Source organism: Copadichromis virginalis, linkage group LG12 (assembly GCF_057382275.1).
Source record: "Copadichromis virginalis isolate Kocher_CV1m ecotype Utaka linkage group LG12, C_Virginalis_male_GT1.1, whole genome shotgun sequence".
NCBI lineage: Eukaryota > Metazoa > Chordata > Actinopteri > Cichliformes > Cichlidae > Copadichromis > Copadichromis virginalis.
The window spans coordinates 1738586-1758579 of NC_140629.1; the positions used below are offsets into that span (position 1 = coordinate 1738586).

Consider the following 19994-nt stretch of genomic DNA (forward strand, 5'->3'; position numbering starts at 1 on the left):
ATTAAATAAGACAGCAACCCCTCCTCCTCTCCTGCTCGCCCTGGCCTCACTGATAAAACTGTAGTTAGGAGGGGTCGTCTCGATGAGAACAGCTCCACTGTTACTTTGGTCCAACCAAGTTTCAGTTAAAAACATAAAATCAAGGCTGTGCTCAGTGATTAAATCATTAATTAAAAATGTTTTCCCAGCTAAAGATCTAACGTTTAATAAAGCCAACTTAAGTGTTTTAGAGGTATTACTTGTCCCCTCGTGTTTGGGAGCAGTCTGTGGCACACAAGGTATGTTTACTATGTTTAAAGATCTTTTAGAGTGCAGCTCTCTGTGTTTTGACCAGGCCACATGTCTCCTGTCACCTGAAAGTACAGAGATTTTAAAACCTTCTAGTAAACAGGGTCCCAGCTTCTCCTGGGAAAAGTCACCACTGCCATAATCCTCACAGCCCGGACCCTCCACACATCACACATCAGACTGCGGAGACAGAGCATGAAGGTGGTAAGGAGGAACTAAGGGGGGCGAGGCTGGGCAATGTGACTTCGATTGCTCTGTTGAGGGTGGGCCTCGATGACGAACCTTTGGCTGCTCTGGTGGGGGGTTTATGGGGGACAAAAAGGGCCGGGGGGTAGATCTGAGCCCAGCACTGAACCGCTCCATCATCTCCTCAGTGAATTTCAGGTGTGGGGAGGAGGGAGAAAGGGAGGGGGAGGAGGGTGATGGCCTGTCAGGGGTTTGGGGGACTGGGGAAGCTCGTGGTCCCTGGTCTGGCTGATAAGGTAGCGTGAATCGCTACCTTATCAGCCAGGAGTGGAGGCCCTGGGGTGCTGATCCCCGACTACCAAAACTAGCGACTGGGACATGGAGTGGCACCTCTCTGATGGGGAAGGAGTTAGTGTGTGAGGCTGAGAGGTACCGGCTAGAAAGCGTCAGGTTCACCTCAAGCACACCTCGGGCTGTGGAACCAGTCTGCTGGAGGGGAGCTGGACTCTGTCTCCGTCAGGAGTTGCCCTTTGTGAGAGGCGGTGGGGTGGGTATCCTAGTATCCCCTCGGCTTGCTGCCTGTATGTTGGGGTTTCTCCCAGTGGATGAGAGGGTTTGTTCTCTCGCCTTTGGGTCAGGGAACGAGTCCTGACTGTCGTCTGTGCTTGTGCGCCAAACGACAGTTCAGAGTACACAGCCTTCTTGGAGTCCCTGGGCAGGGTCCTTGAGAGGGTCCTTGAGGGTGCTCCACCTGGGGACTCTGTCATACTGAGAGACTTCAACGCTGGGCGATGATAGTGAGACCTGGACAGCCTCCTGGATCTGAACCCGAGCGCCGTTTTGTTACAGTTTGTCCATAATGAACATCATGATTGAATGACTTTGTAATTGTGTCATCAGAGCTGCGACCATGTGTGCAGGACACTCTGGTGAAGAGAGGGGTTGAGCTGTCGACTGATCACTATCTGATGGTGAGTTGGATCAGGTGCCGGGGGAGGCCTGGTGCACCAGTTCATGAGGACCGTCATGAGGACAGTGAGAGCCATGTGGACTGTATTCATCTCCACAGGGACATAATAAGTTGCCCAATAAGCAAACTAAAAGGGAGGCTGGAATGCTGCATTTCAGACACTCTGATAAGTCTTCACATATCCTTCACCAAAACCTCTGAACCTAGAGCGTGGATGCAATTGTCATGTATATTGTTTTGACAGTGTAAGCAGTTGTTGTAAAACCCCTGCTGAACATCTGCTGACCTGTGTGGTGCACTCTGTGTAGTATTGCGTATTGTAATTGTAGATTTCTAATCACTTGAAAGGTTTTAAACATGTTGAGACCAGAAGTTTTGGTCTAAGCTGACTGATAGATCCGCCTCCCATTTGCAACAGGAGGGCATATTGATTCATTGATTTTATAGAGTGTCCTATATATGTTAGACAGTAATTTAGGGGGTTTGAAATTAAGGAATTATACCGCACTTGGTGGTAGTTGTAATTTGACTTGACCAGGCTTAAATTTCTTTTTTTACTATAGATTTAATTAGTTGATATTCTGAAGTCTTTTCTTGTTAAACACATTTTGTATAACTACTGCCAAACGGAATAATATCTGTTCCTTTGAATATATGTTCCAAGTATTTAATTCCTTTATTTTCAATTCAGTTTTATTTACACAGCGCCAAATCACAACAACAGTCACCTCAAGGTGCTTTATATTGGCAGACCCTACAATAACACAGAGAAAAACCCAACAATCATATGACCCCCTATGAGCAGCACTTTGGTGACAGTGGGAAAGAAAAACTCCCTTTTAACAGGAAGAAACCTCCAGCAGAACCAGGCTCAGGGAGGGGCGGGGCCATCTGCTGTGATTGGTTGGGGTGGGGTTTACAACTCCAATCTGGGAGTTTATCATATCATTGTTCTGTAGTATGTCAGGGTTGTTCCAGATAGGCGTTTGCATGAAGACTCCGTCATTGTTACAAACTCCCACCATGCTGTCAGAGAAGAGCTGATGTTGATGCTTGTAAAGCATCATGTCGTTTGATGTTTGAGCTGATAAATGGTCTGAAATCTCTGGATTAGTGCAAAGTTTTACATCTGCCCAGGGCTCATCTAAGAGGGTGTGTTTAAACCATCCTGAGATGAAGCCTGTGGGCTAAGAAGTGTTGTTGAAAGTTAGGCAGATCTAGTCCTTTGTCCTTGGTCCTTTGTAGTGTTTTTAATCTGATACACGGGTTTATCTTTCCAAAGGAATTTAGAAATGGACAAATCCAGAGATCTGAACCAGTCTGGTGATGGTTCACTCAGGATCAGTGAGAATTATTTATTTATTTTTGGCAAGATAATCATTTTTATTGCAGCGACCCTTCCCATGAGTGATATGGGTAGAGATTTCCATCTAGCCAGATCGTCTCCTACTTTCTTTAGAACTGGGATGTGGTTTAATTTAGTTAAATCTGCAAGCTTAGTAGAAACATTAATAGCTAAGTATTTAATATTTCCAGATTGCAGTGGGGCAGAAGAAGAATTATGGAAGGAGCAATTCAACGGAAGAACTACAGATTTTAACCAGTTTATTGAATAATCTGAAACTCTTGAAAAAGAGTTTATTAGCGTGACTATCTCAGAGAGATTGGTTTGTGAAAGCAACACATTATCTGCACAGAGACTGACTTTATGTTCTACATTCTTGCATCTGATGCCCTTCATTACTGCAGCCTGTCTAACTGCTGCTGCTAGTGGTTGGATAAAAACTGCAAACAGTGAAGGGGAGAGTGGGCATCCCTGCCTGGAGCCCCTCAGGAGACAGAAGCTGGAGGATGTCTGGTCGTTTGTTCTGACACGAGCTGTTGTTATATTTTTAACCAGTTCCAAAACCAATATTTTGATTATTCAACATTTTTTAAATCCATGAATCAAACTGAACGATGCATAGATGATAATAACTGACCCGAATAGAACAAAAGTTGGAACTTGGTGCAGTGACAGAGTTACATGACGTTTACCTCCTGTTGTAACTGGACCAACTGCTTCCTGCTGGCAGCAGCAGTCCGACTACATGGACACGGTTCAGTATCAAACGCACACTGGCAGGCTCCCAGTACAGTCAACTGGAAAACAGAGATTAGAAAGGATACGACTGAGTACAAGTGCAAGTTAATGATAATTAACTGTGTTGCCCAGCTGTGGCAGAGTGGTTCAGGGAGTGATCACACACCAGCTGTGCATCTAATAACGTATTCCTCTTATTTAGTGAAACACCTGGAAGCTGCAGCCTGGTTACCTGTTGTATGTGGTAGCGTGGTCTCCTGCTACAGTTACACTTATAACTGCAAAACTGTTTGTTATTTGATCATTATTCACTACATAACGACTTACTTGTTATATTTGATCTTATTTATTGCTTTAAAGCATTAAGTGAGGGGCTACAAACTTTATTTCATCATAGCTGTTCAACACAAATGACAACACATTCACCTTTCAGTGTAACAACACATGCAATCAGTAAACACGCTTCAGGTAAACAGTGTGAAGGTCTTATTGTTTCTGATATGATGTTTGGTGTGGACCCTCGCCCTCCTCGTAGACACACCTATGGTATCATTTCAAATCACCTCGTTCTCGAGTCTTTGTATCCACAAACCTTTCAGATAGCTTGACCTTGAGGTCGAGGTCACCGAGATTCTTAGCAGACACATCTATGACATCGACCCTACGTCGCCTCGTTCTCATTGCATTCACAGATTTGGGTGTAGATGCTGAGGCGTACAAACCCTTACCTATTACTGGCCCTGCTGTGCTCTTTGGTAGGGTAAATTCTTGTTCCGTTCCTAAATGAACGATTACAGATCAAAATTAAGCTGTTTTTACACGAGCTTCAGAAGTGTACATGGAAGAGAGTCAAGCTGTGCTGATGTTGATCGGTTTGTGACTTCCTGCATCAAAGAGTCAATGCTAGAAAGCAGATGAGCCATAACAACATTCAAATCAGCACAAATGCTTTAAGCAGCTTTTGTGTTGCTGAGAATCACAGCGTGCTATCCCACCCAGCGACCTCCCCCATCGTCTCTCACCTCCAGAACACCTGACTCGGTGTCCAGGCTGTACTGAGGTTTGGTGGCTTGGTAAATTCTCTGCTCCTTCACGTTCAGCATGGAGAGAAGTTCCACGTACTGTCGCTTCAAGGCTGCAGACAGACACACGTTAACCCTCTGCATCACATATAACTTATACAAGCATCTACATGTGTTGGACTCATTTACCAGAGTTTTCTGCTCGGAGCTGCTGGCTCTCACTCTCCATCTCCTGCAACTTGTCAGTCAGAATCTTGTTCTCACCTGACATTCTGATCATAAAGCAGCAGCGTTATGATGCAGGTAAGAGACCAGAGACAGAAGTGTATGCAGAGTTAATCTGACCTGTTGTGCTTGTGCTCCCAGGACTGCTCAGATTTCTTCATCTGAGCCTGAGAGAAGCTGAGCTCCCACTGCAAACTGTTCACCTCCTGCAAGCGATGAAGGATTTATCTGCAGTTTCTGATCAGTTTTCAAATGTACAGTCTAATCGCCCACATTTCATACTCTTTCTGATACTATGATGACGTCGGTGTCTGTTACAATAAACACATCAACTCTGTCGTCTCCTTGACTTGGTTAAACTTTAACAGTTTTCATGCTTGTTTTGACAACATAAAAATGCTCTCAGAGAGCAATTCCCATTTAACGCTGGATTGCTAGTACACTGCTGAAAAAAAGGACCACTTCAGATGTCAGTAGGGGAAAAACATCATGCTGATATCTATGCTGACATGAATAATGTGTTAAGAATGAAAGGATGCCACATCATCAAAATGAAATTCAACCTGTAGAGGGTAGATTTCAAAGACACCTCGAAAATCAAAGAATTATGCAGCAGTCTGAAATTTCATTGAGCAACTCAAAACAGTGCTCGGTAGTTTGTTTGGCTCTCAGGTGCTTTGTGCATGCCCAATGACATCCAGGCATGCTCCTAATGAGATGATGGATGGTGTCCTGCAGCATCTCCTCCAGACCAGGGCCTCACTGAACCGAGTCGTCTGAGATGATACCTGCTGGATGAACTGAAACAATGTCCCAGAGCTGTTCTACTAAATTTAGGCCAAGCAAGCGTGGGTGCCAGGTAATGGTGTCAATCCCTTCATCCTCCAGGAACTGCCTGCACACTCTCAGCACATGAGGCCGGGCGTCGTCATGCACCAGGAGAAACACAGGAATCATTGCACCAGCATATGACAATGTCTGTGGATCCAAGGATTTGATCCCAGTACCTAATGACCTGTAGAGGTCTGTGTACTCCATGGATATGCCACCAAACCAGTCACGCTGAACGATGTTACATAAACATGTCTTTCTCCATTGCTTCAGTCACATGTGCTCAGGGTGAACCTCCTCTCATCTGTAAAATATTCTCACAGACCGGCCTTTCAGGTGTCGCGGATAAATACAACAAAATAAAACCAGTACCAAAAAAAAGAAGATTCATTCATAACTGGAAAAGACCCAGGGAAACAGAGTTGATGATAAGAACCATACATTTCACACCCGAGCCTCTTTCCTGGTACCAAACGACTCACAGACAGGTACTGGTCCGTGGCCCGGTGGTTGGGGACCGCTGCACTAGAGGACGTCATGAAGTTTGGTCCTGATTGGTCGGTCACCGGCTGTTCATTTCGGTCATTTTGTAGCTCTGTGCTCTTCCTGTTTCTCCTGGCAGAAAGAAGCACATACTGATCCTGCTAATGGGCTAAGGACCTTCTATGGCCCTGTCCAGCTCTTCTAGAGTTGCATCCTGTCTCCTTGAATCTCCTCCATACTCTCGATGGGAGACAGAGCAAAGCTTCTGGCATTGTACGTATACATATGCCATCCTAGAGGAGTGGGGCTACGTGTGCAACCTTTGTAGGGTCCATGTATTGCTTCATGCTACTAGTAGAGACAGTGATCGCTGCAAAATGCAAAACTAAAAAAATCTGAAAAATCAGGAGGAAAAAAAAGTCAGTGGTCTCCACCAGTAGACTCTTCCTGTTTTGGGGGTTTTCTCATTGTTGTCCCTCTGGTGCTATTAACTGATTAACAACCCCCTCTGCTACATAGCTGACCTGATCACCATCCCATTACTGACTTGATGCTACACTGCGATTAAAAAAAGGTTCCTTTCAAAGCACAACTTGCCTCATTTACCCATTCACACCCATTTACACCTCTACGCTGTTTCTACGTGCTTTCTGTCTAACTTTCATACCCATTCATATTCTGATGGATGCACTGGAGAGCAACATGGGAGTTAGTACCTTTCCCAAGAATATTTGGCATGCAGACTGGAGCAGACAGTAGGTGACCTGCTCTACCATCTGGGCTACAGCCACCCTAGAACAACCTCACAACATCTTTGTCAGAAGGATTGGATCACAACCAGCGGGAGGTGCACTGAGAAGGGCATCTCTGTGCTCAAAGAACTGGGAGCTCTAAAGGGATCTCATACAGGGTATTTGGGAAGTGGGGGCGGGGCTGGCAGAGGGAGGCTCTCCAACTTATATCATCACAGCACGAGTCTGTCATCCCTGTACAAGAATAGATGTGTAACATAAAACCAGGGCTGCAGGACTGTTTCGTGGCCTGTTAGGGGAGTTAACAGGATAGTTAAGACAGATAGGGCGCTCTCACACCTGAGACAGCTGGGGGGGAAACCCTCCTTAAACCTTCTGAGGTCTCTCGTCTTACCAGATCCTGGATGGGACATGTATTTCACTCAAGAGGGGGCCATTATTAAACCGACACATTCGATTGGAGATTCTGGGTCTTTTGTGGCAGCATCTTTTCATCTTTTTGACTCCCCAGTTATGCTGATGAGGGTCTACCTGTCTGGGATGACTATAAATTTGCTTTTTACTTACCAACCCTAGATTTTTTTCTTGGTGGAAATCGTTTTTCAGATAAATGATACCCCTGAGAGGCACTTTATCTGAGGGAGCAGGCCATCTCTTTTCCCTCTCACCACAAAAAAAGGTCAACACAGACAAAACAACTTGGCTTTTGAATCAACCATTGGAAATGTACACACAATATGCCATTTCTCCCACTCTGTATGATCAACACCTGAATCTTTTGTCAACATCCAAGTTTGAAACTCAATTGCTTAAAACAAAGCAATGTTATTTTTGAAATGGGAGATAAGGCGGTAAACTTCCTGTGCATCAGAGCTGCTGCCCTGTCAAGATTAATCCCAAGGATAAGACTGTGGGACTCGCCAGTCTCTCTCAAACTGCTGTTGAAGCAGGTGTGAGTTTGAGATCTCGCAGACTGGAGCCTCTGCCAACCTTCCCAGCGCACCCTCACTATACGTTTATGTGTGCCAGGTCTGTCCAGCATCCTCCCCACCCCCTGATCTAACTCCCCACCAGGATGTGATCAGCTGACAGCTCAGCCCCTCTCTTTACCCGAGTGTCCAGAACATATGGCCGCAGATCTGATGATGCAATTACAGAATCGATCATCAACCTGCAGCCTAGGATGTCCTGCTGCCACGTGCACTTATGGACACCCTTATGTTTGAACATGTTAAGGACAAACTTTGGTTTGCACATAAGTCCTGCAACAAAATGCTGCTCCCGTTCCTCCCAGTCACATCCCTCCAGGTCTCACTGTCATTGCCTGCATGAGCGTTGATGTTTCCCAGTAGGACAACAGAGTCCCCAGTTGGGGCACCCTCAAGGACCCCGCCCAAGAAGGCCGGGTACTCTGAGCAGTCATTCGGCGCTTACCCTCTCATCCACCGGGAGAATCCACAACATACAGGTAGCAAGCCGAGGGAATACTAGGGTACCCACGCCAGCCCGCCGCCTCTCACCCAGTGCAGTGAGTCCAGCCCCTCTCCAGGAGACTGGAGAGTGAGCCCAACTATATCTATCCAGTACCTCTCAACTTCACGCACTAACTCAGACAACTTTCTCACCAGAATGGTGACAGTCCATGTCCCAACCGCCAGTGTCTGTACCCAGGAATCAGTCTGCCAGGGCCTCCGCTCCTGCCACCGCCCAACACACATTGCACCCGACCCCTACGGCACCTCCTGCGGGTGGTGGGGCTTCAGGAGGATAGGCTCATGCTAGGGCTGCTCAATTAATCGAACATTAAAAATGACTGAGCCGATTTTTAGCCCCTCCCTCGTGCTTTACTCTCGCGCTGCTCCGTGTGGCAAATCGAGCGCACCTCTCTGCATTTCGAACACGCGTCACAACAATTAAGACAGCGGTCTCCAACCTTTTTTGTGCCACGGACCGGTTTATGCCCGACAATATTTTCACGGACCGGCCTTTAAGGTGTCGCGGATAAATACAACAAAATAAAACTAGTACCGGTACCGAAAAAAAGAAGATTTATTCATAACACACGTGAAAAGACCCAGGAAAACCGAGTTAACGATAAAGACGATAACAAAATAACGCTGAAAACCGATAAAAACCCTGAAAACCAGACATTTCACACCTGAGCCTCAACTCTCGCGGCCCGGTACCAAACGACTCACGGACCGGTACCGGTCCGAGGCCCGGGGGTTGGGGACCGCTGATTAAGAGGACCCGAGGGAAGCTCGGAAAGCTAAGCAGAAGTTATTTGGAGAGGAGAGTGACTGCTGTTGGTTGAAAAGAGGTAAAAACCTTCAGTGGTGTGGAAACATTATGGGTTCAGTCAGACGTGGATCAAGTAGACACAGTGTGTAAACTTTGCTACAGTGTAGCTGCACCACAGAGCAACACTGCAAAGTTCACTAAACACAGATGTTTACATTTTTCATTTATTTCTTATACTGCAAACATTTGCACTGTTATCAGTATTTGCACTATTTATTATTATTTTTTGACAATCTTTAAAGTCATTATCCAACACATTGTTATTGTTAAATAAATATCGTCAAATAATCGAGATCTCAATTTCAGTGAAAATAATCGTGATTATCATTTTTGCCATAATCGAGCAGCCCTAGCTCATGCCCCTTTGAGCTGTGCCCAGTCCAGGCCCCATAAGCTAAGGCCCGACCACCAGATGTTCGCCCGTGAGCAACCTCCCGGGGTTAGGTTTAGGGTCCCGGTAATGTTATACTAGGCAGGGTGAACTGTTCTCATAGGGGTCTTCTGAATCGCTCTATGACTGTTTCCTCACCCAGGACCAATTTGCTGTGGGAGACCCTACAGGGGGCAAAAGCCCCCCTTGATAACATAACCTCTGGTCAGCATGTAACTGCAAATGGAAAAACCTTTTTACAAGAGTTGTGTTAAACAGGAATAGCTTAGTTCATGAATGTTGAGCAGGAAAGAAGAATTTTAGCACTAACAGATCGATTCCTTACAACCTTATCTGAGTTTCTTTTATATATTTTTTTAATTTATGTACTTTTAATTGAGTTGCTCTTATATAAACCAGAAATGACGTTACCTTCTCGAGTGCTTTGGCTTTCTCCTCAGTTTTCTGCAGCACACTTTTAGTGTGACTTGTAGCTTTGTCAAGAATGGCCTGTGAACAACACACACAATAGTTTTCAGTCATCAACAGATTTCTGTGGGACTTTTATGCAGTTTATAACTACAGAAACTAGTTTCAGTTTGACTAAAGGAAAATGTTTTTACACGTGAAACATACGGCTCAGTCTTACATTAAATGCATGACGTGCACATACTTTTTAATCAGTGGTGTTCTATGAGGGCACACAAGGCAGGCACTGCTTGTGTAATGAAATTTAAAATAATTTAATTCAAAGTAAAGTCAATCTTTTAATTTCAAACACACGAGCCATAAAGTTTCTCTAATTGCGTTTGGTTATTCTGGATAAATCTGTGGGCTTAAATAAGTGTTTATATTTGTTTAGACGCTCTCTTTTCCAATGACTAACTAACTTCCTCCAAACCATCAATGTGTGTATTAAAGGAACTGTGATGCACTGGTTTGAATTCTGTCTGATAGTTTTTGTATATTAATCGTGAGTCTTCACACAGGAATGGTAATCATCTATGCAAACAGATGACACAAATGAGTTAAACTACCAACATGTCTTAAAGACATAAAGGCACGGATGTCCCAAGATTTCCTTCTAAATTCAGACAAACTGGCAGATCAGACACACCAAACTGTGCAGCGCCTGGATTGATTAAAGTAAGCCTATCACTCAGCGCCTCACACATAATAATGTCATGATTCATAGAACTGTATAAGATCAACAGGACTCCAAGAGCCTTCATCAAGAACTCAATAGGAATGTGACGAACAACACTTCAAGTAGCCATGAAGTTCGGGGTTTAGCAAGGAGATGCTGTGTCCCCACTGCTGCTCTGCATAGCCTGAACCCCTCACTAAGATCACCAACAAGACTCCTCTACATGGATCAAGCAGTGTTCCAGAAGTGGACGAGACGTGGATTCACTGATCCATACCAGTACGATCAAAAGCAGTGATATCGAATGTCACTCAGACTGGAGAAATGTAGTCGGATTGTAACGAGAGGGAAAGTAGGCAGAACCAAGGGGGTTGTGATATTTGATATCTTGCAATTCCTCTGCTCAAGAAGACACTTCACAGCATCGACGGGCCAATGGATGGGGGAGCGTACTGTAAAACTTTGGACGAGAACCTCCTTCCCAAGCCTGAACACTATAGATCAGTCAAGGATGGATCATCTAGCATGATGATGACCTAAAACATATTGCCATGGCAACAATAGAATGGCTACAGAAGCATATTAAGGTCAGGGAGTGATCTACAGACCTCAATGCTACAGAACAACCTATGAAGGAAGCTGAAGCTTCAAGTTGCCACCCAGTAGCCAAGAAACCTAAAGGATTCAGAGTTTCTGTAAAGTGGCCCAGAATCCTTCTAACATATGTGCAAACCTGGAGACCAACAACAAGAAATGTCTTAATGCTGTTCTTGACAACAGGCTTTCAAGGTTCAAGGTTCAAGGTTCTTTATTATTTGTCACATGCATAGTTATACAAGTATAACACACAGTGAAATGTAGCCTGACACGCTCCTCGACATGTGCAAAAATTGGGGGGGGGGGGGGGGGGGGGGGGGGTGTAGAGGAAGAACATATATATATACATATACATTTCTGTTTCTCATCCCTTCTTCTTTGATAACTTCTTAGAATTTTTTATTTTTTTTTTAAGATTATTGAATTATTTTATATATATATATAAAAAAAACACCCAGCACGCCCCTGCGGGCGGTTTATCCTTCAAGCTCGGGTCCTCTACCAGAGGCCTGGGAGCTTGAGGGTCCTGCGCAGTATCTTAGCTGTTCCCAGGACTGCGCTCTTCTGGACAGAGATCTCCGATGTTATTCCCGGGATCTGCTGGAGCCACTCGCCTAGCTTGGGAGTCACCGCACCTAGTGCTCCGATTACCACGGGGACCACCGTTACCTTCACCCTCCACATCCTCTCGAGCTCTTCTCTGAGCCCTTGGTATTTCTCCAGCTTCTCGTGTTCCTTCTTCCTGATATTGCTGTCATTCGGAACCGCTACATCGATCACTACGGCCGTCTTCTTCTGTTTGTCTACCACCACTATGTCCGGTTGGTTAGCCACCACCATTTTGTCCGTCTGTATCTGGAAGTCCCACAGGATCTTAGCTCGGTCATTCTTCACCACCCTTGGGGGCATCTCCCATTTTGACCTCGGGACTTCCAGGTTATACTCGGCACAGATGTTCCTGTACACTATGCCGGCCACTTGGTTATGGCGTTCCATGTATGCCTTGCCTGCTAGCATCTTGCACCCTGCTGTTATGTGCTGGATTGTCTCTGGGGCATCTTTACACAGCCTGCACCTGGGGTCTTGCCTGGTGTGATAGACCCCAGCCTCTATGGATCTTGTACTCAGAGCTTGTTCTTGTGCTGCCATGATTAGTGCCTCTGTGCTGTCTTTCAGTCCAGCTTTGTCCAGCCACTGGTAGGATTTCCTTCCATGATGGTTCCTCGTTTCCCTCCTCTTTCTTGGGTTTCTGCTGCCTGAGGTATTCACTGAGCACTCGGTCAGTTGGGGCCATCTTCCCAATGTATTCTTGGATGTTCGTTGTCTCATCCTGGACTGTGGTGCTGACACTCACCAGTCCCCGGCCCCCTTCCTTCCGCTTAGCGTACAGCCTCAGGGTGCTGGACTTGGGGTGAAACCCTCCATGCATGGTAAGGAGCTTTCTTGTCTTTATGTCAGTGGCTTCTATCTCCTCCTTTGGCCAGCCTATTACCCCAGCAGGGTACCTGATCACGGGCAGGGCGTACGTGTTGATGGCCCGGATCTTGTTCTTACCATTCAGCTGACTCCTCAGGACTTGCCTGACCCTCTGCAGGTACTTGGTGGTTGCAGCCTTTCTAGCGGCCTCTTCATGGTTCCCATTTGCCTGCGGGATCCCCAGGTACTTGTAACTGTCCTCTATGTCTGCAATGTTGCCTTCTGGTAGTTCAATCCCCTCAGTTCTGACTACCTTCCCTCTCTTTGATACCATCCGACTACACTTCTCCAGTCCGAACGACATTCCAATGTCATTGCTGTATATCCTGGTAGTGTGGATCAGTGAATCGATGTCTCGTTCACTCTTGGCATACAGCTTGATGTCATCCATGTACAGGAGGTGGCTGACAACTGCTCCGTTCCGTAGTCGGTATCCGTAGCCAGTCTTGTTAATGATCTCACTGAGGGGCTTCAGGCCTATGCAGAACAGCAGTGGGGACAGAGCATCTCCTTGGTAGATCCCGCACTTGATGGTGACTTGTGCTATGGGCTTGGAGTTGGCCTCTAGTGTTGTACGCCACATCCCCATTGAGTTCCTGATGAAGGCTCTTAGGGTCCCATTGATCTTGTACAATTCTAGGCATTCCAGTATCCAGCTGTGGGGCATTGAGTCATAGGCCTTCTTGTAATCAATCCAGGCAGTGCACAGGTTGGTCAGTCTGGTCTTGCAGTCTCGGCTGACTGTTCTGTCTACCAGTAGCTGGTGTTTTGCGCCTCTGGTATTCTTGCCAATTCCTTTCTGTGTCCCGCTCATGTATTGACCCATGTGCCTGTTCATCTTAGCCGATATGATGCCTGACAGGAGCTTCCATGTAGTACTGAGGCAGGTTATTGGTCGGTAGTTGGAGGGGACCGGTCCCTTCTTGGGGTCCTTGGGGATCAGGACCGTCCGGCCTTCAGTTAGCCATTCCGGGTGTCTCTCGTTAACTAGCAGCTGGTTCATTTGTGCTGCCAGACGCTCGTGGAGTGCAGTCAGCTTCTTCAGCCAGTAGGCATGAACCATGTCGGGCCCTGGTGCTGTCCAACTCTTCATACTGGAGACTCTTTCTTGGATATCTGCCACTGTGATGGTTACTGGACCCTGTTCAGGGAGGTTGCTGTGGTCTGCCCTCAGATCCTCTAGCCACTGAGCATTGCCGTTATGGGTTGCATCCTTCTCCCATATGCTCTTCCAGTATTGCTCCGTCTCCAGCCTTGGTGGTGCTGTTCTCTTATTGTTCCCTTGCCACTGAGAGTACACCTTTGCTGGTTCTGTGGAGAACAGCTGGTTTATTCTCCTGCCTTCTATCTCTCTGGTGTACCTCCTCAAGCGGCTGGCCAAGGCTGTGAGTCTTTGCTTGGCAGTTTCCAAGGCCTCAGGTATGGACAGCTTGCTGTATTTCTTAGGCACCTTATTTGTCGCACCTTTCTGCAACTCCGTTAGTTGGCTAACCTCCCTCCGTGCTACTTTGATCTTGCCCTCTAGCCTCCTTCTCCATGGAGGGTACTGCCCCTTGTCGCTGTTCAACGTGTAGCCAAGCATCTCACTGATCACTGCTGCCGTATTGTAGATCAGCTTGTTAGTGTCAGTAATCGTGGTTGTAGGTATTGCCCGTAGTGCTGCATTAACATCATCTAGCAGACCTTCTGAGGGTACTTCACGTAATCTTGGTAACCGGCTACGGGGGATCGAGGTTTCAAGCTTGGCCATGATCCTATTTTTCAGGTCAGTTCCTCTCGCACTCAACGATCCTTCTCCTATCGCACTTGGGGCTATGTACCCAATCTCGGGTGGGGGTGATGATATCGCCCCCCTGACCTGGCGTCCTGACTCCTCCTTGCCGTAGCATTTGTGTTGTACCTCGTCAATCTCTAGCTGTGAGAGCAGTCCCTTCTTTCGAATGTTGGAACACTGAGCTACTAGTTGTTTCGCCGTCATTGTGGATGTTGGGTATCGAAGAATCCATAGGTCCCTCATCCTATTCATGTAGCCCCTTCCGCCGGGGTTACTTGCGTAGTAGCATTCCAACAACGCCCTGTTTTCGTCTCTTGCCCACCGATGCCTTCTTGTTCCAGTAGCCCACTTTTCGTCAGGGTGCCCTGGTTCCTCAACACCTGACGCGGACCTTGTTGATCCGGGCGACGTCCGAGCCGGCATGCCTTCATATTTATTTGTCTCGCTCATGTCTGCGGTAGGCTCGCTTAGCATAGGGGGTCTAGCCTTAGGACCCTTACTGGATACAGACACCCCAGGCAGGAATCGAACTTGCGATCCTCTGTTCCAAAGGCGTGTAGTCTAACCACTACGCTATCCAGCTGCTTGGTGGAGATGCTATATATATATATATATATATATATATATATATATATATATATATATATATATATATATATATATATATATATATATATATATATATATATATATACACACACACACACACACACATATACATATATACACACACACACACACATACACATATGTTCTGCTGTACGGATCACTCTCTGGAGAGCTTTTTGGTCCTTCACACAGCTGTTCCCGAACCACGATGTCATGTTCTGTGTGAGGATGCTCTCCACAGCGCCTGTATAGAAAATCCCGAGGATCTTTGGAGAGACCCTGAACTTCCTCAGTTGTCGTAGGTGATACAGGCGCTGCCTAGCCTTTTTGGTCTGGACCTGAATGTGGGCAGCCCATGTCAGGTCTGAGGAGATGTGGACACCAAGATACTTGAAGGACTGCAGTCTGACACAGTCTGAAGTGTAGAGGGAGTAGAGCAGTGGCGAGAGGACACATCCCTGAGGTGCTCCTGTGTTGATGGTGATGCTGTTGGAGAAGCACCTGCCCACCCTCACCACCTGAGTTCTGCCAGTGAGGAAGTCCAACACCCATGCACACAGACGGCTGTTAAGTCCCAGATCCCTCAGCTTTGTGAACAGTCTGCAGGGCACTATTGTGTTAAACGCTGAACTGTAATCAACAAACAGCATTCGCACATAGTTACCCTGTTTCTTGTCCACGTGGCTGAGAGTGGTGTGTAGGACGTGGGCGATGGCATCCTCTGTGGATCTGTTGGATCTGTAGGCGAACTGCAGCGGATCTGTGGTGTCTGGGATGGAGGAGGAGATGATGTTCTTCAGCAGCCTCTCAAACACCTTCATTACTACCGAGGTCAGTGCAACTGGCCGGTAATCGTTTAGGGATGAGGGTTTGCTGTTCTTGGGCACAGGGATGATGGTGGATCTTTTGAAGCATGTGGGGACCACAGACTTCGCCACGGACTCGTTGAAGATGTAAGTGAACACACCTGCTAGCTGGTCAGCACAGCAGCGCAGCAGACGGCCGGTGATGCCGTCTGGCCCCGCCGCTTTCCTTGTGTTCACTCTCCTCAGTGCCGCTCGGACGTCATGCTCTGCGATGCTGGTCACCGGTCTCTCGCTGATGACGTCACTGTCCTCGGTAGTCAGGCGGTAGATAGCATTAGCCGCCTGGCTAACCTCGAAACGGGCATAGAACCGATTCAGCTCGTTGGTGAATGCAGAGTCGGCGTTGATCGGCGCAGTGTCCCTGGCTTTGTAGTCCGTAATGGTGCGTAGTCCGTGCCACATACTCCGTGTGTCGCCCTGGTGGAAGCGGGACTCCACACGTTCCCGGTACCTGCGTTTGGCATCTCTCACCGCGCGCCGCACGCCGTATGAGGCCACTTTGTAGGCGCTCATATCGCCAGTGGCGAGACCCGCGTTGTGGGAGGCGGTCCTGGCGTTTACTGCAGTGCGGATCGATCTGTCCATCCACGGTTTCTCCCCAAACACTAAGTCATGTTCTCCTTTAAAATCAAACTTTTATTTCACTCCGTTTTCTTTTTATAATTTATATTAAAACTTGGTTCAATCTGGCGTAATGTCTTGCAAAAGTCCTAAAAGTATTGTTAATAGAGTCCAAAGAAGTTAAGCTAGCTACTATAAGCTGTAATGTGCTGCTCTACCTTGCCTTGCAGAATCTTCAGAGCTTCATATTTTCCTTCAAAGTAACGGTGTGCTACATCAAGCTCACAGCATAGTCCATCTATCATCTGCCAACAAAGAAGCAGCACTTGTTAGTTTCCAGGCTACAATCAAGTTGACAACATTAGTTACATTAGCTCTACTTTTGTCCTACCTTAGTTGCTTCCTGTAGTCTTTCCTTGAGTTCGTCTTTAGACAGGTCCACGAGTGAGCCTATACAGTCACAGAAGACGCTCTTTTATCAAGACAACATTGTCAGTGTAGTCAAAGACGTTCAAACTGAGCAGAGGCTGCAGAACCCAAACTAGCTAGCGTAGCTGTGTAACTAGTGTCGTATGATAACATTTGAAACACTATGTAAAATATTTCTAAAAAGCCAGAGATGTGAGTCACAGGGACAGGATGTTTAACTGCTAAGTTGAGTGAATGAGTAGATTTCAGATGTTCTTTGAAGACATTTCATTGCTGATCCAAAAAGCTTCTTCACGTCCAACTGAAAAAATCCAGTTATAATTAAAAATGGTGAAATGTGCTGATATGGTGTATATTCTTTGGTGTCTTCTGTACAACAGTAAGAAACACATGTTAGAAAGTGTTACCAAAGTATGACAGCTCCCGCTGGGCTCTCTGCTGTGTCTCTGCAGTTTTTATTGTAGGAGTCCAGACGGCCTCTCCTGCTCGACTGCTGCACTGCAGCGGGTCTGTCCTGAGCAGCCGACTCTCTGAGCGACCGCTCACTCTGTCACTCTTCATCCTAGTGGAGCTGAGTGCTGTTGTGACTCCTATCCCATCACCCAGGTCCCCATCCACCATGTCATCCTTCAGGCTGCAGTCCTCACTGAGCTCCTCCATCTGAAAAAGGTCCCAGCTAAACTGGACACAGGCCACATACTGGTTTCATCACAGGTGGTCAACACAAGTATTTAAATACTGCGTATAGACAAGTAGCCAGTCCTTAGATATTCCTACGTACACCAAGTACAGAAGTCTGGATGGGATTTTTATGATTTTTGCCTGAATGTGTAGAAATTTTTTATTTGCATTTTTCCTTGTTTCATTGTAAATGTGTCATGAACCGAAGTTCCGAGCGCAGGCAGGACCCAGTAGCAGAACACACACACTAGGGAATGAGCGAATAAAGAAAGTAATTTTTTATTGAAACTAAAGGTGTCCCGTGAGGGTAGCCAGAAAAACAACGGGTGAAACCAGATGAAACCGAGGGACCGCACAGGGAACGCCGAGAGCGGGGCTGTGAGAGGGGTGATAGCCGGGCCGAGAGAACCAGAGGGGGGTGGAGCTCCAAAAGGGGTCGAGACGGCGAAGCTGAATGTGAACCGAATCTCAGGCGGACAGGTGGACAGGCAGGTGGCTCAAAAAACACGCCGAGTTGTGATCGCTGAGAGGCGACTACGGACTGGCGTGGAGCAGCAGGTAGGGCAGGATTAAATAGTCCACCTGGTGATCGCCTGGGATGGGATGCAGGTGTGGGGTTAGCAGCCACGCTCGTGGGCGTGGACATCCCAGCAGCACCCCGGACGCCGGGCCGCGGACCATGACAAAATGAGGTACATGTAATCATTATAATATAACATTAAAATGCATGACACTGTTGATAAGAAGCTCCAGGAACATGAAATGCAGCCTCGTTTTCTGTTCAATAACGTGAGGATAACACGGACAGTTGTTGCAAAGTAACACACTGCACTTGTTACAGTAATGGGTGTAACTACAGCTGAAAGTAAGAGACAGACGTGGAAGGAGGAGCCACTTTATGCTGCCTGTAACATCGTTTACTATGACTGGTTTGGCAGTGGGTCAGTGATGGCCTGGGGATATGTCCACAGAGGGACACAGACCTCTACAGGCTAGCCACTAGCACCCTGACTGTCATTAGGTATCGGGATGAACTCCTTGGACCTGCTGTCCAAGGTGCACTGATGAAGTGGGTCGAGGGTTCCTCTTGGTGCACGACGATGGTCAACCTCAAGTATCCAGGCAGTTCCTAGAGCAGGGGTGTCCAACTCCAGGCCTGGAGGGCCGGTGTCCTGATCTCACTCTGGGTCAACGCACCTGAATCACATGATTAGTTCGTTACCAGGCCTCTGGAGAACTTCAGGACATGTTGAGGAGGTAATTTAGCCATTTAAATCAGCTGTGTTGGATCAAGGACGCATCTAAAACCTGCAGGACACCGGCCCTCCAGGCCTGGAGTTGGACACCAATGTCCTAGAGGATCAAGGAATTGAACCCATTGACTGGCCTCTGTGGCTGCCAGACCTAAATCCAACAGAACACCTCGGGAACTTTATGTTTCAGTTTATCCACCAGGTTGCACCTCAGACTGTTCAGGAGCTGGGTGATGCCTTGGTCCAGCTCTGGGAGCAGAGCCCCAGGACACCATCCATCATCTCATTAAGAGCACGCCTGGACCGTATCAGCCATACATACAAGCACATGAGTGACATCAAGACCCATCGAGATCTGATGTGTTTCAACATGTTGCTTCATTTTTTTAAGTGTATAGTAGATTAGGGCTGTGCGATATGACAAAAATCTCATTTCCCGATATAAGACATCTATCGTCCGATAACGATATAAATCACAACAATGTAACATTTTCTGTAAGTTCTGTGAATCTCGAGCAGCTCGACTTGCATGAAGTGTTTCCAGCTGCGTGTCGTGTAGCTGGAGTCGAGTGTTTTAACCGATGCATGAAACGATACATTTTTAGACATAAGTTGTAACGGCGCCGTTTTCTTTGTGCGTATTTATTACACAGCGTGCTGCGGGGAAAAGCCTGTTCTAACGTTTGAGTCTAAGGTTTATTTTTTAGCACCTGGCGGCTCTTTTCTACTTCTCACCCGTAAATAATCTGCTCTTTCACGTGATTCAGTTTATTTTGAAAAGTCTCAACAGGATCTTGAGCTTTATTGTGAAAAGTTTATGTGGAACATAAACATGCGGACAGGCCATGGTGTTACCGTCGTTGTTGCTAACGACAACGCATAAAAACAGGCGCTTGTCCGTCTGTAGTGTGGTTATATTAAATATAAGAGAAAGAGAACTTTATTAATATAACCACTACAGTGACCATCAGAACCATGAAAAAATATTACCGTAAACAGTTTATTTTGCGACACCACGAAACAAACGATAGCGTAAAATGAAACGACAGATGTTTTTATATCGTCATCTGATATACATCGTTATATCGAA

General features: G+C 46.7%; 1 protein-coding gene across 2 annotated transcripts in view; it reads right to left on the reverse strand.

Moving 5' to 3' along the window:
- The window catches only part of ccdc125 (coiled-coil domain containing 125), a 31036-nt gene that overhangs the window by 6604 nt on the left and 4438 nt on the right, over window positions 1-19994 (reverse strand). For both annotated transcript variants that reach the window (XR_014923198.1, XM_085474298.1), the window contains 8 exons: window positions 17378-17651; window positions 16933-16991; window positions 16760-16846; window positions 9944-10021; window positions 4895-4980; window positions 4739-4821; window positions 4550-4662; window positions 3482-3586 (listed from right to left, as the gene is read on the reverse strand). Coding sequence is in view for 1 of the 2 variants with exons in the window: in XM_085474298.1 (XP_085330424.1) it covers window positions 3482-3586; window positions 4550-4662; window positions 4739-4821; window positions 4895-4980; window positions 9944-10021; window positions 16760-16846; window positions 16933-16991; window positions 17378-17630 (864 nt within the window). In the remaining variant the exon portion in view is untranslated. The remainder of the gene's footprint in view (window positions 1-3481; window positions 3587-4549; window positions 4663-4738; window positions 4822-4894; window positions 4981-9943; window positions 10022-16759; window positions 16847-16932; window positions 16992-17377; window positions 17652-19994) is intronic.